Source organism: Acartia tonsa, chromosome 10, assembly GCF_053477335.1.
Source record: "Acartia tonsa isolate MP-2025a chromosome 10, ASM5347733v1, whole genome shotgun sequence".
In the NCBI taxonomy this organism is placed as follows: Eukaryota; Metazoa; Arthropoda; class Copepoda; order Calanoida; family Acartiidae; genus Acartia; species Acartia tonsa.
This window is the reverse complement of record NC_137269.1, coordinates 26434467-26454141: the sequence shown is the minus strand read 5'-3', so window position 1 is coordinate 26454141 and position 19675 is coordinate 26434467. Positions and strand designations below refer to the sequence as shown.

The following is a 19675-nucleotide window of genomic DNA, read 5'->3' as shown; positions in this document are numbered from 1 at the left end:
ATAAAATATATTAGTTTTTGTCACTCGGTTTTACACCAAGCAAGGTGATGATGTTTGGTTATTCAAGATCAAAATAATTCGACGTCTGCATATAAGTTGCGTTTTTTCGTATGATTGTTAAAATCCATGAAAAACAAGACATCTTGAAGGTTGGTGGTCTCGTTTGAACACTCTGTTGTGAAGGTTGCGATACGATTCAGCCATTTTTCCGAAGTTTAAAGTTAGCAAATTTTACGAATTTCTAGAATCAGAATGGAAAAGACAATATAGAATATAAGAACTCGTCCGGTATGTAAATCAGAATTACCTAAGATTCAAAATTAAGCACGTTTTCGTAAAAAATCGACAAACGAACGTTTCAATTGTACGAATAAGCGTTCAACTGTGAATTTTTATCGAAAATTTTCTATCGAAAATGTGCTTATTTAAGATTGATGAACGAAAATTTGTTAAACGATTCGAATGAAGCACATAAGACAAAGAACTTATTCTGTTCCTATAAATCCTTTAAATTTACCATTCTCGAAACTTCTGGGTTACTTTAGATGGAACAGATTTACTCGTTCCGAGTCTTTCCGCGTTTTATTTCGATCGAGCTTCGGACAATATGACAAAATTGAGTAGGTACACGTTCCAAACGGATTTTTCTGGAATTCAAGCTATGAAATAATAATGTGAGGTTTTCATTGAAGTATTTAAAACGAAAAAGAAAATATAAAATATGATTATAATGATATAATGAGATTTCCGATCTAGGTTACATCCATATTTGTAAGCATAGATCAAAATTCAACATGGCGATTATTTTCAGCCGACTGATGAAAATTTCATGAGCTAATTTGGTAAATATCCGTATTTTGTTATTTTCAGGTGTTTTTAAGACGTGACAGTGAAAAAATGTGTTATGTTTGTCTATTTTGTGCATTAAATTTGTTAAAAGTTTAGGTAATTAATACGATTGATAAAATATATTTAAAATTTTTCTTAAGATTACAATGTGATAAAGTTATAAATAAAAAACAACTATAAAAAGTCATCAAAATGTCAGAAGAGAAATTTGACGAGGAGAAGTTTATGAAGGTTTTGGTGAAGCTCAAAGATACACAAGAATCTATTCAGGGTGAGTCTAAGCTGCCGGTCATTATAAGCTTATAATTTTAAAAGCTAGATGTACACGTACAATATATATACATGTCTAATAAAATCGCGAAATGAATTTTGCACTTTTGTAAATCTTTATGTTTGTCCTGGATATGTTAGTCTATTAAAGTTGCTATTTTTTATTATATAAAAAAAAAAACATTTTAAGGCTCGGCTCATCCGGCTAGTGCTGGCCAGGAAGAGGTGTTGTTTGTTACGCCCCCTACTCGATCTTTAACTTTTGAGGGGAGTGGGGGTTTCATCAATACACTATCTTAAAATTGTAATTTCCTTATTTTTACACCCCTTTACCCTACGGATTGGGATCCATGATAAATATACTAGCGGCTTCGCCCCTAGCCTCTAGGTTTAAGATTTAAAGGAAAATTTTAAAAAGAAATTTGTGGGGGGGAGCATTTTTTTGTGGGGGGGGGGGTTGTCGACCCCACATTTTAATTTTAGTTTTAAAAGTAAAAGAAAATTTATTTTTTTGGGGGAGGGGCTATCCACCCCCAAGAAAATAGTTATAAGATGACCTATTAAAATGAATCTACTTAACTTATTGTTTGTAATATATTTTATTCTTAATATCTAAAGTTATTCAATTTTTAATTACTCAAATCTTAATAGAGAGTTTTGTTTATATATTCTTTTAATTTGTATTTCTGTATTTGTAACCACTTTTAAGTCAGGCATTTTTTGGATGGGATTAGTTATGCCCAACCCCCAATAAAATAAGCTAAAATTAAGGCATGACCAGTAGAGATATTCCCTAAATAATACAAAGTGCAATCGATCCATCGGTTAGAGATGCATTTTTATTGAGACGGACGGACAGGATCGTTAGGTTACAGATTTCTTTGTATGTATTTAAATATATTTTATCCATTGTTTCATAATGTCAATTTCTGGTTTGTTTGTAATAAATAGCACTATCGACATACATTAAAATACCTATTAAAAATGCCGTAATTTTAAGGTTACATTTAATGTTACCTAGTTTTTTGGGATGTCTTCAGTTGTCGTTCATGCGTGGTTTTCGATATCCTTTTAGTTATATTTTTTAAAACATTTGTAATAATACATAAATTCCCAACTGTTATTTTAATTCATCTTGGTAGGTATTTATTTTCTAAAAAGTTTTAAACCGTAAGCTATCCTGTATTTTAGGCTCATTTTGTTAATGAGATACCTAGTTTTAATTTATTTATATTATTGCCTCGTGAAAGAAATATTAATTCCTATTAAATCTCTAGGTTTTTCATCATGGTGTATAAAGAACAGAAAACAGTCCTACAAAATGGCGAGATGTTGGTCAAAGGTAGCAAGAAAAACATTTAATTTTATGTACTAAAGCCTATTTTTGAGACTTAGGTACCTATTTAAACAATTTGCCATACCTATTGTTTAAAAAACCTTTAATAATTACAAAAGACATACAGTATGTAATTTTTGTTTTTAGGTGATAAAGAAAGTAAAAATCGACCAGAAGCTTGTTTTATTCTACCTCGTAAACGATGTTGTCCAACACTCGGCCAAGAAGGGCATAGCAGATATTTTGGATAAGTTTCGCAGCTCCATCAAGGATGCACTGCCACATCTCAAGGAAGAAAAAATTGCAAATAAGGTAATATTAGTAAAAAGTTATACTAATAATAACCCCCCAATCAAATCAAGAAAGTTTTAGCTGCCGAGAAAATCATATTTCCCATTTACAAATAAATTGATCGGTTTCCTTAGTATTACGTTGAACAAAAATTTAATACATCGACTGGATGTTAATTTGCAAGAGTTCTCTTCACACAAAAATCCAGCCATCTATCTTAAAAAGCAGCCGAGGATATCACTATGTCCCTCAAGTTGGCAAGACGGTCAGAGTAGGTTGGTCACACAAAAAGAAGTTTTCAAATTTAGTTGGATAAATTGTATTATTTGTTGTTTGGAACCATTTATACCTATTGATGTTTTATTTATTGTCGTAGGTACAAAGATGTTTAAATATCTGGAAGGAACGAAATGTTTACGATACAGAGTTTATAGAGGTATTAATATTTATTAATATACCAAGGATGACATCATCTGTAATTATCAAAGCAATAATGAATTAACAAAAGGACGAAGTGAATAATAAATCAAATGTTGAGTGTTAATAAAAAAGAGAGAATTAAAGAAAGATATCATCTTTATCTAGTGGGTTCGTTCCTAGCATCTTGGTGCTCTATGTCCCAAGACTTTAATTATAAAAATGATAGCTTAAAACCATCACTTGATAATAACTTCTATCTATAGAATGCTAAGGGGGGGGGGGGTTAATGCAACCATCTCGTAATCAATGTATAAATGGCACTTAGAATTCGAAATTCGATCTGAAATTTTGCATGAGTAATCCTTGGTAGGTCTATTTTCCCTAAATCGAACAAAAAGTTTGAAAATAACGGCTAACGGCTGGCGGCTCAGCCGTTTAGACATTTTTTGGCTTTTTTCTATGCAAATCCATCACGAAACCTAACTCCACATAATACTCTTTAATGCTGCAAAACGTTTTCAAACGTTTTTAGCCGGTAGTTGCTGGTACTAGAAATCTAAAAAAAATGTTTTTTGTATCATTTCACATGATTTAAAGCAAAAATATGTTTTAAAATGTTGATTTCTACGTAATTTTTGACATATTTGCCCTAGAAATAGCCAAAAAAAAAAAACGGCTAAACGGCTGAGCCGTTAGCCGTTACTTTTCCAACTTTTTGTTCGATTTAGGGAACATAGACCTACCAAGGATTACTTATGCAAAATTTCAGATCTAAATTCGAATTCTAAGTGCCATTTATACATTGATTACGAGATGATTGCATTACCCCCCCCCCCCTTTGTTTATCATCATCAGATCCCCAGGTTTTCCATTCTTCCACTGTGCAAAGAATAAAGTTAAGATAAAAACAACGTAATTTGAAGAAAAAAATATGTAATTTCTTGTGAAGAATGGGTACTGGTTTAATCCTATATTTTGATACACAACAACAATGTTCTTTTGTTTTTAGGAACTTCTATCTCTGATAGATATGACCCCAGCCAAAGAAGATTCAGAAATCATTGAAAATTTTCAATCCAACGAGCTTTGCAAACAAATCAAGATCATGAAAGCGCTTGAAGATGATGCAGGGATGTAATACTTTAAGCGATTGACGGACAGACCAACTTTCCATAAAAGCTACATAATGTAACATTACTTGATTAGAGTAAACAACTTATCACAAAATAAGTAAAAGAAAATTTGTTTCAACCATGACATTTAATAGCTAAGTGGCCTTTCAAAATTATTTAATAGGATTGTTTATAAATGTTAAAAAATAAGGAGGGATATGACATTGGGGTGTTTCTTGCACTAGTCCCCTAAGTAAATGATAGCGATTTCTTATTCGTTTGGCTTAACAAGCTTGAGGACTTTTATTGAATTTGGATTCGTTGATTTATTTAGTTGAGGGTTCAAACGTTTCAACCACTAATGAATAGTTATCTACAGAAGGGGTAATTTTGTGTATTATCATGGGGGATGTACATCAATTTATCGACCATTGTATTATCCTTTAGATCCCTGGTTACAAAACCTGTCAAAGTTGATCAAAATTAGAACTATAATATTACATATTAATTTGATTAGATTACAAATTGAAAACACTAAAAGAAAACGACCTAGAGAACAAGGACTTGGAAATGATGAAGGCAAAATTAAAAGTAAGTAATCAATTACAGTTTTGTTAAGTAAGGGTTCTACATTACTATGTTTTGTCGCGACGTCCGCATGCAAAAGTTTTAGATGTTTTAGTGTACTAGGCTCGCAGTCAGCGGGGGCTGCTTTCAGTCAATTAATTCCATTTGAAATTGCAGAAAATTAAAAATTTTGTTGGCGTAAAACTTTTTTTTGGTGTAACTGAAGAGAAGGGGGTTGTGAGTGAAATTTTCACTTTAAAATGGTTTTTCAGGATCACATTCCCTTTTACCTGACTCGCAGTAGCTCCTCATAATACATAATCGTTGTACTTGATGGAGCTTCTAATTATCAACTTCTAAATCACTGCAATAACCTATAACTTAAACGTAGGGTACACTTTTAGGTTCATAAGGATTGGCTTAAATCATTTTAAAATATGTATGGTATAGTTTTTCCTATTTTCTAAGTATTTTAGTATAATGTTCTTTTTTGACTAATTGCTTATCACTTAGGTACTTTTTAATCTTTTAATTATTTTTTTAGATTTATAGCCTATTCTCTTTTCATTCTATTTATGGAAGTTCCCCCATATCTAAAATTGAATGTTTAGGACAAGTCCTCTGGTTATAGCCATGTTGGCCAATTTCGGGAGACAACAAAACAAATGGAGGCGTACATGACGGCAATGAAACGTGAAGTCAACAAAAGAAAACAGGTTTGTATTTTTTGCATAAACTAGCTGGTTTTTTTTGGACGGGGGGGGGGTGTATTTTTCACCCCTTCGCCCCTAGTGTGCGGTTAGGGTCCCCCCCCCTCACCCTACTTATTTGTTTTATTTTACACAAAGAAATTTTCAAATAATGAAATTCAAGAACTATTAATTTCAGGTGATAGAATTACTGTGCCAGGGACGAAAGTACTATGACAGTCTGTATGGCGAGGCAGAAATTGTGGCCCAGGCTTATGCAAATTTTGGAAACAGGTACTAATAAAGTCCCTTTTTTAAAATAATTTTACTAAATAAGTGATAGCGTCCCTTTATGTAATGTGAACTAATTATTTTAAACCTTAAAACACTTTCGTTCTCTTAAATTGGAGGTGCAGTGCTCTTTTTTCTCTTGCATTGCACACAATCCCTCCAGTCCATGTTACAATCAGCTTCTTTCCATTTATTATTGCATAGAGCTTCGCTACTCATAGATGTAATCGTTGTTGTTTACTTGGTATTTTTTAATTAAACCGTTGAGTTGCACAAAGCTGTCATCTATAAGTGCAACTTATTACAAAAAAAATATTCGTGTCTCATAACTGTTCGTTTTATTTCTTTATAAAATAAAAATAATGAAAGAAATTATGTTTTAGCTAACTTAAATTTCAGAGTATCAAACGTAGAGAGCAGATTAAAAGATAAGATTCCAATATTCTTGAGCAACCCCTCGCCTCTGCCCTCGCCAGATTATGACGCTCCTTCTCCCCAGGGGGAAGCGGATCTCAAGCTTCCGGAAGAGGACGAACCTGGAACTCCAGGTATGTACTTCTGTGGAGTTGTTACGATAGGAATGGAAGCTGCACTGTTTTAAAAGAAAATTAATATTTTTAGTTGCTCCGATCTTAGAGAGAGGGAGGGGGACAGGAAGGGATTGTTTCAAGAGAAGGGCGTCCAATTACTATAAGACCATTAAATAATAAATATACCCCACTTTATGGGTACAACCTAATAGCAAGCGGTTAGCAAGATAATAATGAAAAAACAGACCTTGTATTCTACATCATTTTAATTAACAACAAACAATTCAAAAAGGACTCGGATTTATATTAAAAAAACATTTTGTGGATTAATCCTTAAAATCTTCAAACTGCTATCTCTGTAAGTATCACATTAAAATATTCTTGATTGAGAACATAGCACCCTTAATGAACTCAGAACATCTTAATCTATGTTTGTTGAACTTAATGTCTTATTTTTGTTCAGATTACCCGCCACCTAGTCTAACCCCTCCGGGGCCTCCACCAAATGTGCGCACATCCAGTCACGCTCACACGCCGCCCGGCCATTACCCGCATTCAGCAACTCCGCCACCGCCGCCAGACGATTATAAACATCCGCGTCACAACAGCTACACACCGCCGCACCGTGCCTACACGCCGCCGCACGCGGCTGGGCGCAGCTTCACCCCGCCATCACCGCCGCCTCCGCCAGTTTCGGCTGTCGGTACTCGGCGCAGTTATTCACCGCCATCACCTAAACACACAGATCTTACATCCAGAATTTCAAGCTTTTTTCATCACTCTCAGTCTCAGGTTAATAATCCTTTTTAAAAGTAACAGGATGGCTGTTTGGATGAGTATGTTGATTTGTTGAAGGATCTAGCTAAAATCTGAAACGATATAGTTCTCGTTAACAATGTAGTTTCTTGTTTAGGGAAGGTTTTAAACCATTTTGGAGTAGGCTACCATAACCCGTCCCATCCTCTCCCTTGACCATGAAGGAACGTATTGACCAATATTTGAGGAATGTTTTAGCAAAAAATTCGCTGTCATAATATCCATGTATTAGCTAAATTCATGATACAACGAGTAACTTTTTGGGTTTTTTCTTCTTTTTTTTTATACTTTTTGTTAATTCGAAGGATTCTCGCGACCTAACCCGTGAAGCTATGAACATCCCTCGTGAGAACGTCAACGATTTCCTCACCAAAATTGCACACGGTGAAGTCATCGGGTCCCACGACAGCTTTTTCAGCAGTATGGCTAGCGGTGACAGCAGTGATAGCAAACGTCGAAAGCTGTCGGATTCTGGTAGTTATACTGGTGGCAGCGGTCCCGTTTCGGCAGACACAGGTATAGTAAAAGTAATAGATATTATATAGAATGCATCTGCAGAATTTTAATGTATCCCGGATTACTTTAGACAGTTGGCTCTATAAGTACTTAGGCCCAAACACTAAGAAACCATGGCTACACACACACAAACACAGTTAGTGCTAAAAATAGTCGCATTAACAAAACAGAACTTAACTTTTAAATTGCGCAAAAAAAGTAAATAATAACTTCCTCATCAGTTGAATGATAGATAGATAGGGCAAAGTTCCTTCTAGTAAATTCACAGCCACCGAATAATAACACTAGGAACACAAATCAAATAGGAATACTCCCCCATACCTTTGTTCAAATCAAAATCGAGTTTTATGCTTTTAGGCTATGGTTCACAACTGAGCTGGCCACCTACTTCTACTTATCAGGTATAACATTAAACAGTAGATTTGTAAATTTCTATAGTAGTAGTAGTTTTAATAGTAAAGGTTAAATAAGTATGCACTAGCCCACTTAAACCAATAAGATGTAAAAAGGGTGACGGTTTTAACTTATCGATCTCATTTTCACTGTGAAACATGCTAGAAATATAACTAATTTATATGTACCTACCTATAATTGTTGATTTATATACTTAGTTTATGAGACCGTTTCAATAATTCTTTCCCCTTTGTACTCATTATCAACACAACTCGATTTTAAATATAAGAGTTGTTTTTTCTTTTCTTTTTAATCCAGAGTTGGGTTCTTTAAATAAGCAAGTTTAGCTCAATCGGCCATGGGTACCTAGCCAAATCACTAAAGAAAAATTTGTTAAAAGCTTTCAAAATTATAAAAAGAATCTGCAGCGATACTTGCTTTTAAGAACTCACCTTAGGGTTTTGGGGGATAATGTATTGTTCATTAGGTACCTACCTAATATAGTTCTTTTTAATATTCTTTACTAGCTTCTCTTTCATGCATGAAATAATTTTTTTTGTCTCTTTTTGAAAAGTTGAAGTCTTATGTTTTAGTATGAATATTTTGTATCTTAATTAGGTAACATATAAGTAGATCTATTGTATTTGTCTTATTTAACTAACACTACACTAGATATCCAGAACAGTTATGTCCTAAAGTAACGCAGCATAGTCAAACTAAAATTCTAAATACTTTCATTAAATTTTGATTGGTAGTTTCTAAACTAGTACCTTGTGTCCAAATTTTCAGTCAATATTGTACATATAACTATAAAAGGGGCAATTTTATTTTAACATCATTTGGGACGTATATCAATTCATCGTTCATTGTCTTATCCCTTTAGTTTTCTGGGAATATACAACCTGAAGGCCTTCCTCATGAATTGACACCCTTAAAACTTGCCTTTGGAATGGATACAATTTAAACCTAAAGTTCTTGAATGTACTATGCGACGGACATACAATAACTATAGAGTAGCTGCGCTGCTATAAAAAAAATAGGTTTATTGAATATTTGTCCTTTTCGTGTAGAATGGGGTGTCTTCTTCTGTGGCTGCGGGTGTATCCTCTGCGACCTCGGGAACAGCCGTGTCCTCCTGGCAGGAGGAACCTGTACCAGACTGGCTACAGGTCGGTCATCCTTGTCATTGTAAACTGGAAGGTCTCGGGTTCGAAATTTTCCTAGACTCAGTCATACTAAAGATTATTAAATGTAAGATAAGATACATAATGATGCTAAATAACAAGGATTATTGTATCAACAAAAAACGGGGTTGGCGAATGTGTCATTTTAAAACTAACTCGATTGAACTCAGTCAAAAAAAGGTCAGGGTTACAGCATTGCGTTTTTGTGTTGGTGTTTTTTTTATGTGTTAACAATGCAGCAACGATCTTTCAAAAATCTTGAATTGAATCTTGTTTCTATTAGGTAACTTTTGGCTTTCAAATTGTACTAGATACTCAAATTACTATATCAGTACAGTAATATTATCCCTGAAGGGGAAAAAATTGGTTCACTTGTAATGTTATTTTTATTTTGGAATATTGTTTTCCTTTTTAAATGTAATGTAATATTCTTCTTATTTTCTATCATTTCAAATAGTAGGTAATAAACTAATATGTTTAATATCAAATATTTGTCCTTCACAAAAATATTATTTAGCACTTAAAAACTTATTTATAATCAATTATCAGCACTTAGATCAAGATCTTTGTAACCGGTTTGGCAGTGTTTGTTTAACAATAGGCATGTGATGATTTTAAGCTATTTTTTCTTGGGTGGGGACACACTCCTACCTTTAAAATTCCCCTTAATGCAAAATATATTTGTTTGCACTCTAATTTCATTTACACCAATAATGAACAACTCTGTGTAAGCAATATATAAATCCAAGTGCTGCGCGGCAAGACGCCTGTAAAATTCTATAAGTAATTTAGGGATGGCAATCCGTCAAATTTTTGGACTGGTTTTGGATTCTTACAAGAATCCGTCCAAAAAATGGGGGATTCCCGCGGATTCCGGATTCTAATTTTTGGCGGATTTCGGAGTCCGGATTCTAGCAATATTTTAAAAGGCTTTTTTAAAAAGTTTGAAAATTTAAGTGCTACATATGTCCTAAAAATTAATGTTCTTGGTGTTCTCTATAATTCACTTTCAAGAATCGAACCAGATTTTAAAAGATTTAAAAGGGGGGGGGGGGGAAATGTGGTGACTCGTGCCACGACATACCAGCAATTTTATTTTGGGTCCTACTCCCTTAGTTTTAGAGATAATTGGATGAAATCTTTTGGGCTGGGTCAGTAATTACCCCAACTAGAGGTATCTTTCAAAAAAAACGGCGGCGGGACCGCCGCCCGCCGCCGTTTTCCGCCGCCACCAAAAAAAATTTTTTTTTGCATTTCTCGCCGAATTAGGCAATTTGGAATCATTTGAGACCATGTTATTTTTTTCAAAAATTTTTCTCCTTACAAGCAACCTTACAAGTCCCCCCGACTTAGTCATTTTTTTCAAATTCTCGTATATCAAGGTATATCTTAAATTCAGTACTTCTCCTGTGATTTTGAAGATATTGAAAAAAAATCTTTTTAGGTTGGTAAGTAAAAAATATTTGAATGAAGGAAACGGCGGCGGGACCGGCGGGACCGCCGTCCGCCGCCGTTTTCCGCCGCCAACAAAATTTTTTTTTTTTGCATTTCTCGCCGAATTAGGCAATTTGGAATCATTTGAGACCATGTTATTTTTTTCAAAAATTTTTCCCCTTACAAGCAGCCCTGCGGGGGGACTTAGTCATTTTTTTCAAATTCTCGTATATCAAGGTATATCTTAAATTCAGTACTTCTCCTGTGCTTTTGAAGATATTGGAACAAAATCTTTTTTGATGGGTCAGTAATAAATATTTGAATAAAAAACGGCGGCGGTACCACCGCTCCCGCCGTTTTCCGCCGCAAATTTTTTTTGCATTTCCCGCCGCCGTTTTCCGCAGCCGTACCTCTGCCATTAGTTACTGACCTACCTAAAAATATTTTGTTTCAATATCTTTTAAATCACAGGAGTACCTACCACTGAATTTAAAATATTTTTTTGTTGGCGGCGGAAAACGGCGGCGGACGACAGGGCTGCTTGTAAGGGGAAAAATTTTTGAAAAAAATAACATGGTCTCAAATGATTCCAAATTGCCTAATTCGGCGAGAAATGCAAAAAAAAAAAATTTTTTGGTGGCGGCGGAAAACGGCGGCGGGCGGCGGGAGCGGCGGTCCCGCCGCCGTTTTTTTTGAAAGATACCTCTAGTTGGGGTAATTACTGACCCAGCCCAAAAGATTTCATCCAATTATCTCTAAAACTAAGGGAGTAGCACCCAAAATAAAATTGCTGGAATGTCGTGGCACGAGTCACCACATTTCCCCCCCCCCCCCCCCCCTTTATGATAAGCTTTGTCTCCCCCCTGAGTTGAAAGAAAAAATCCAAGACGCTAATTTTAGCCTACCAATTAAGAATCCGAATCCGCTGTCAAAAAAACGGATTCCGGATTCGGATTCCAAAATTGACCAAAAATTGGGCGGATCCCGGATTCGGAAACGGATTGCCAACCCTAATAAGTATGTATTAGTGCTATACTAGTGGTGGTTATACCCTCAACTCAGCTCTTCTTGGATAAATAGTAAAAAATAAAGTAATAAATACTCTCCTTTATACCCTAACTTTTAAATATTGATATAAATAATATTTAATTACTTTAGACTGAGGAATCTGACGGTGATGATATTGTTGAAAATCAAGCTCTTGAAAGGCTCAGGAGGGCAGCAAATAAAATACAGGTAAATAAATTCAAATGGCTAGAGGTTGATTTAATCAACAGAAGGCTTAATTTTGTTTTTCATAATATAAGGGATATTAATTTGTATTTTCCCTTACGATTCCGTAACTCTCAAAAAAGTAGGTATAAATACTTACGTTTTGTATAGATTGTTTGTAAATGTAATATTCTTTTCAGGGCAGCTCAAATTTGATCAGCTTAACCGGCTCCCCTGCCGTTCGCGACCCAGGTATGATTTCATTAAATTAAATTTGAAAACAAACAAGGTTTGCAACATCCATAGAAGCGAAGCTCATGAAATAAGACAAAAGAAAAAAATATCAACTTCAGTCCTCATATGTAAAAGTAGGTATTAATCAAAAATAATTTATTTTAATGCTTTTTGCATTTGATGCATCATATCCACATATTAGAATGTTTAATATTTTTATTTATGTATAGGTGTTGATAATGAAATTGATGGTAATCCTATGCATGGTGATGACATGGAGATGAGCTCTGAAGAGGATGGAGAAATAGTTGATGATGTTGCACAAAATCCCTGGGCACAACATCAGAAGTAAGTTACAGATTTTTTTAAATTTTTTTTTTCAATGCTATTTCCATGTCAATGGATATACATAACATAGGATACTTGAATATTTTGACAGGGAAATTTTGGTCGTCAATTTAGGTTGTTATAGTGTATCTAATCCTCAGATATTGGTCTTTATTAAATACTGCATTAGTTGAATTATTCAAGCTTTAGAAAAGTTTTCCTACAAAATAGTATTTATCAAAGTAGGTACCTACCTAAACATTGAATTAATAAATATTTTTTTTTAGTCCACCAGTCTCAAGCAGCGCTCTGTACGCAAGTACCCAGCCTCCGCCGCCTTCAATATTATCCAACGGGAATGGCGGCATTCACACATACCATCACCAACCGCCGCCAATCGGATTGGCGGGCACTGTTGGATCATTACCAGTGCTGGACATACCGCCTCCGCCATTCAGAGTTCCGCCGCCAATTGACAAATCTGCTGACGAGTCAGGGGTATAGTTTAAATTGGATTTTTTGTGGTATTTTTGTTTTGACTAAATGGATTACATACGATGTAAAGGAATGAGAAACACCTGAAGGAATATTCTTTTGTGTAAGCCCACATGAGATATCAGAAGGGACCTAGGGAAAAAGACAAAGGATGATAAATTGATGTACGACCTCAATAAAAATTAACAAAATTACCCCTTCTTTAGATAAAAATTACTGTTTGTAAAGTTGAGACATTGCTAGTTTTAATCATCTAATCAACATCTTAATATCTTTAAATTAAACTTGTCTTGCTAAAGCTATTCTTTTTTTCAGAGCAAACCTTGGACGACCACTTCAGTAATGGATGTTTTCGCACCGCCGACAAATAATACTTTCAATGTGCCTCCACCTATAAAACCAATGGTCAGTGAACCAACAACATTTAACAATCCTCCCCCTATTGCAGCATCATTCAGTGCCCCTCCCCCAACTATAATATCCCGCCCCCCTCCTCCACTATCGCCTACACCTCCGGCGGCGGTTGTTTCCAACCCCCCGCCGTTGACATCGCCTCAAGTATCAACACCATCAAATATTCCCCCGCCGGGTTTTAATCAAATGCGGCGATTGTCTAGCGAATCTGCCGCTTCTTCCGAAAATTTTTCGCTCAGCAGTGGTGGCGGACAAAGTTTTGACAAAAAACCGCCCTCATTTGGCGGAAATGATTATGAAAATGACAATGGCGGTGAAGATTATGATAATGATTATGATGAACATCTGAATAATATTCGTAGTTGTGATCCTGAGGCATTAGATTATGACACAAACAACTCCAGTTTTGACGGCGGTAACGGAATGACCCCGACTAAACCGCCATTCAGAGGTGGTGGTGGCATGCGCGGCCGCGGTAACTTCACGCCAGATCGCGGTGGATTTAAACCGGACCATCATCGGGGCGGCGGTGAAGGATTTGGAAATCGCGGAACTCCACGAGGCCGCGGAGGATTTCGCGGCGGAAATTTTGAGCGAAGCGGTGGTGGTAATTTCGAACGTGGTGGTGGCCGTGGAAATGGGAACTGGAAAGGCGAGCAGCGAGGTGGCGGAAATTGGCGTCCGAGACGCCCCTGGGGCGGCCCCTCGCCCGGCAGAGGGCGTGGCAACTGGTAATGTTCCTGCCTGTTTATACCCGTTCCTTGCAATCAGGCAGTCAGTAGTTGGCAGGCGATTTATTTGTTTTTCTCACATAAATGTGGTTTTCTGCAATGCTTTATTATTTAAAAGTGCTCTAAAAGGTAAATTATGTGAAAATATTAAAATTATCATATTATGGTTTTATGTTTCATGTTATGGTTAATTTTTTATGATGCATATAATTTGTTTGTCATTAAAATGCTATTTAGTATTACCCTACCTAACAATTTTAAAATTCAATATAAGGTTTGAAATGAAAAACAAGATATATTATTAAGTTATTTGTAATTTTTATCATAATATATTTAAAAAGAAATTTGAACTAAAAAATAATTTTAGTTATGATAAAGTATGTAAAATATTACAGTTTACTGTGAAGGGTTTTTATATGATTCATTCTTAGTATTATTACTTATGATTATTCTTATCTGTTGAGTTACCATTCTTATTATTATATGATTACATAGTATCAGTCTTTATATATTGAATCATTTCATATTTCATAGATGTGAATCAATATTATTAAAAACCTGTTTTTCCTTCATAGTTATTTGTTGGTTATAAAATAAACTCTTTAAATGAGTGTTTTTATATTGATAGCCATATGTTATGTTGAATCTAACGAGTGATATTTAATTCAAAGATGTAAATTGATGATATTACTTAATATAAAAGTGAATAAAAAGGGCATTTTGTACTTCTACTGTTAATGCTAAAATTTCAAATGATACAGCTACAATAATTTAAAAACAAGGGTGTATATTCTTCATATGATCCTCTGCTGTGGGGGAGGAAAATTAAAAATAATGTGTACAAATATCAGCCTATACTATTTATCCAGAGAAATTTTGAAAATTGGACCAAAAACGCCAAAGATATGAATATTTTTTTTTAAAGATACTTGTCCTCTCACCTACAATCACAAAAATCCCTTAGAATGATGAAAATTTAATTTTAACTAGGTATGAGGGGCAAAATTCAAATATTTTTCTTGGCAGTAGGGGAAAAATTAATCTTGTGCAGAATATATACACCCCTGATTCAAACTTTATAGGTATTTAAGTAGTTTTTGTTTCAGAGAAATCTTTTATACCTAAACATGTAATAAAAGGATAAAAATATTTGAAGTAGGTCTTCAAAAAGATGATAATCTTTAATACAAAGTAGAATGATGTCTGTCCGTCCGTCCCTTAAGATCTCGGTAACCATTGAACCGATCGGATTATACTCTTCAGGGAATATACCTACTGGTCGTGTGGTGGTTTTAGGCTATTTTTAGGGCGTGGGACACCCCTACCCCCCCCCCCCCTAAAAAAATGAAAATCCCTCCGTTTTTTTTGGTTACCTAGGTACCTTTTTTTCATGGGGAACAATGTTTTTACAGGATTTCTTCACATAAAACTACTGGCAGCACCAGTAATACCTCTTGTAATCTAGTATCCATAAAAAGCACAAAACTAGATACTTACCTCATAGTAGTAAGTTGTGTGTGTATTGTATATTCGGGACATAATTTTCAGGAAAGTTTTGTATCGGTCCAAGAAAGTTTGTTCGGTCATTAGTGGCTTCCCACTCACCGCCCCCCCCCCCCCTCCTCCAGAAAAATATAATAAAAACTCGCCACATATTTTGAAGAATTCTATATTAAATCTGTCCCTGAATCAGTACTGTTTAATGCTAAATATCTCTGAAATAGCTGTCCGATTTCCTTGTTATCTTCGTCTGTCTGTGGTTGTAGATTATATTTCTGTCCCTATCTTCTAGTTAAGAATAGCCCTAGAGGCCAGGGGCAAAGCCACAAGTGCTAAAATAAGTAGGTAAGGAGACATTCGATTGTGTTCAATTACTAGAGTCAGTAGGCTTTGAGCTTCGAACGATTTCTTATTGATCTACTAACGCGCATTAGTTCGGTTTCTGGAACCAAAGCCAACTCCTTTTTGGCTACTCCGCAAGGCCGCTCATAAAAAGACAATTTAACAAGTATGACCGCATACATATAAGCGAGAAGTTAAAGCAGACATTAGGGAAAAGTAGCATCGCATGGATTATACCTCGTAGGGAAGAGGTTGAGCCCTAAGCTCCAAGGACTGTAAATAATACTTGTACCCAAAGTTTTATGACTACATCATTCTTACCTTAAAAGCTTTGGGTACTTTCATTAAATTTTAGTTGGTGTGTTTAAAACTTCTTAACCAATAATTTTAATCTACATAAGGAGTAATTTTGTTAAAGGGTCTCTCTTACTTCTGAACCGATATGGTTCTCCTTTACAATATAGCTTCTCATAGGTCCTGGGAAGGTTAAAAACTATTATTGATGAAGGTATCAGCAACCTCCCAAGAAAAATCGCCAATAGAAATAAATTTTCCCCCCTAAACAAATTTTTACTTTGTTTCTTGGTAGAACTGAAAATGAAAATAAGGGATGGTTGACTCTCCCCCTCAAAAAAAATTCTTTTAAAAACTAAATAGAATGAAGGATTGAATTAAATCTTTCCTCTCTAGGGGCGCAGCCGCAATTTCATTTTTTTAAAGTAACAACTTCTAAAAATGAATAAGGGGGGGGGGGAAGTTTTGACACATTTGCGTAAACAGGGAGCATAGGCTTTATCTTTGGACTGAGAGGATAGGTTATTAGGGATAAAATCATTCTTATATGATGAATTTTCCCAAGTTTTAAGATTTTTTGGATAGGCCTCCAGGTTCCGTAGCTCCAGGCCTCCAGGTCCTCTCTGTACAGGTAAAAATTAAAAAAAAAAAAATATTTTTAAAAAGAGTTAGAAGTCAACCTATGAAACAAAATATGCATATTTTTGAATGTTATTCACATATTTGAAGAAAAAAATGCAAATTTTGTTTCATAAGTTGACTTCTAACTCTTCAAAAAAAAAAAAAAAAATTTATTTTTACCTGTACAGAGAGGACCTGGAGGCCTGGAGCTCCGGAACCTGGAGGCCTATCCAAAAAATCTTAAAACTTGGGAAAATTCATCATATAAGAGTGATTTTATCCCTAATAACCTATCCTCTCAGTCCAAAGATAAAGCCTATGCTCCCTGTTTACGCAAATGTGTCAAAACTTCCCACCCCCTTTACCATTTCAATACATATTTATCGTAAGGTTTGATACAGAAAATGTTGGCGTGGTGGGAAATTAAAATTCTGGAAAGATTCAGAATTGGGATTTTAGTCCTGCGGATATCAATCTTAATCAAAACCTTAATATAAATTAAATAGGCGTTAATTAAAAGTTAACAAAATCCTTTGATTTATAGCATGCTAAATGAAAAGTTTTATGAATAAGATCAGTATGTAAATAAACCTGCAGTTTGTTTTACTTATTAATTCAAAAATGTTTTATCACATTTTATTTTGCAAGTTGTTAGTCAAACGATTTGTTTCATAAACTTTATGTTTATTATAATGTTTAATTTTCTGTGACATTTTTATTTATGTGATTACCTAGTGAGGTGCTTTGATTCAGGGTAATTTTCAGGGATCTTAAGGGATAGGACATTGGATGTTAATGGACTGCTTATGAATTCCAGCAATAAAGATTAAGAAAAATCCATAATTTATTAAGCTAATGAATGAAAAAACGTGTTTAAAGTCTATTTTCCTATCCCTACTTGGTAATTTCGGACGCAGTTTTCTACGTTCAAAATAACTATGCTTTGTCTGAAATTACCCTGAACCTTTAAAAAAAAAAAATATTTTGTGCTGTAGCTTTATCATTTGAAATTGTTATACCTAATCAAACTTGTCATAAAAATAATTAAGTAGTCATTTCTTTAATATTATTTACTGAACCTATTTCATAAATATCTTGTAATAGGTGGCAGGGTTTCAGATTAATGATGGTTTATGTGATATTTTTCAGTTTAAAAATATTTTACTTTACATGTATTAATAGTTTTAAGTTCAGTTAAAACTTCAAATCCTATATTTTTAAGCAAAATAAGAGATTATAAATTTTAGGATTGTGCTCAACATTTTATTGAAAATGTTAGTTTAAGAATAATATAACATTTTTGTTATGGTGTTTTTTGTAAGTTACAATAAAACAACGTTTTTTTTGTTCTAAAATTTTCTTGCTATTTAGGTTTGAATTTAAACAGGTAATATTTTTGTTGATTTTTATTGAAAATTTAAATATATTTTTTATAGGTAATATGTGTAGTGGCATTCATATGTAGCCATTTCTTCAAAGCAAGAACGTCCAATGGTGGGAAGGGGGGTGGGTGGAGTTGGTTAATAACCCAAAAGTCTTTGATGCCTACTAAATTTTTATTATTTTTGCCACCATGGTTTAAAACTTTTTTCCCCCATATATTCGAATAATTATCGACATTTATACATTAACTGATTAATAGGTCTAATTTGGATACCTCTGACCGAAAGTTCGGTTCTCTAGTGGCGGAAATCTTGGGGAAAAGGTTTCTTATTTTTTACAAACGGACTGCCTTACCTGTCTATATATTTAATTAAGTTTAAAACTCACGAAACCTTTCTTTTCTTTGATTAATATAAAGTGTTCTTTAAGCGAGTATAGTGTGATCTAAAAAGTAGGGTTGAAATTGGGGGGGGGGGGGGGGGGGGTAATAACTATTTTACAAAAGTATGCAAGGTGTACTTAAATTTCTCATTGATTGGGGGAGAGGGGGGGCCACATTTGAAACAATAATAAAAAATAAGTCAAACTAAAGAAAGGGATAGAGAATGCAATGGGAATATATCAGATGGATTTTAAAAAAAAAACTATGTAGAACTGTAAGAAACTGCGACAAAACTGTCCTTTTTTAAAAGATAATAAGAGTTGCTACACTCTCAAAATTATTTCTTTTTGTAACAGGAATCCTCATTTAAGAATGATTTATTTTTAATATTTTTCAAAATTGTAAACTGAATAAGAGTTTTATTTTTGCATCATCCAAACGAGAACGTCCAAGCTTTTTTTTTTTTTCTTGAGGGGGGGGGTAAAATAATGGGTCTGAAAGGTTTGAGGGGGGTAAAATAAGTAGTCTTATCATAGTTTTAAATTTATTTAGAAAGTGGGGCAGATAGCTCCCGACTTTCTTCTAAGACATTGTTTGCAAACTTATTTAATTTTTGTAACCAGCCTTTTTATTCTCGGAGCTACTCTTTATTTTGCATTTGTCTCCATACGAGTCTAATAAACAAAATATAATTAAGGGATGAGACAATGGACGATAGTGATATGTCATTGTCCAACCATCTCTAATTTTGATTAACAATGGTACTAATTCTTTCTCTAGATTAAATAATAGGTTGATAAGTTTCGTTACTGTCCGGTCGATCCAACCAATCTAGATTTTTTAAAAATTAGGACTAAATTTGTCTTACTTATAATAAAGGCCGTGCCTGGTTTCTAATTTTAATTAAGAAGGGGGGGGGGGTTCTGGCACATTTGCGTAAACAGTGAGTATAGGCTTTATCTTTGGACTGAGAGGATAGGTTATTAGGGATAAAATCATTCTTATATGATGAATTTCCCCCAGATGTAAGATTTTTTGAATA

The 19675-nt window shown here is 34.4% G+C and overlaps 1 protein-coding gene across 2 annotated transcripts; it reads left to right on the top strand.

Moving 5' to 3' along the window:
* The first annotated feature begins 804 nt into the window (after positions 1–804).
* LOC145329724 (uncharacterized) lies at positions 805–14722 on the top strand. Of its 2 annotated transcripts, XM_080174089.1 has the most exons (18): positions 805–1120; positions 2397–2461; positions 2603–2767; positions 3123–3182; positions 4176–4296; positions 4796–4869; positions 5457–5561; positions 5734–5828; positions 6225–6373; positions 6819–7147; positions 7477–7687; positions 8045–8088; positions 9151–9249; positions 11857–11934; positions 12111–12162; positions 12375–12492; positions 12759–12969; positions 13282–14722. In XM_080174089.1, exons 1-18 carry the CDS (start codon positions 1042–1044, stop codon positions 14113–14115), a joined length of 2889 nt encoding a protein of 962 aa, XP_080030215.1. In that variant the 5' UTR covers positions 805–1041; the 3' UTR covers positions 14116–14722. The 2 variants fall into 2 exon arrangements, with proteins under 2 accessions (XP_080030215.1, XP_080030216.1); XM_080174090.1 differs by lacking the exon at positions 9151–9249.
* Positions 14723–19675: the final 4953 nt, after the last annotated feature.

Coding starts and splice junctions, on each gene's coding strand:
- LOC145329724 (XM_080174089.1), top strand. CDS start 1,042: ATGTCAGAAGAGAAATTTGACGAGGAGAAGTTTATGAAGGTTTTGGTG. Junction 5,829..6,224: donor TATGCAAATTTTGGAAACAG/GTACTAATAAAG, acceptor CTTAAATTTCAG/AGTATCAAACGTAGAGAGCA. Junction 6,374..6,818: donor GGACGAACCTGGAACTCCAG/GTATGTACTTCT, acceptor ATTTTTGTTCAG/ATTACCCGCCACCTAGTCTA.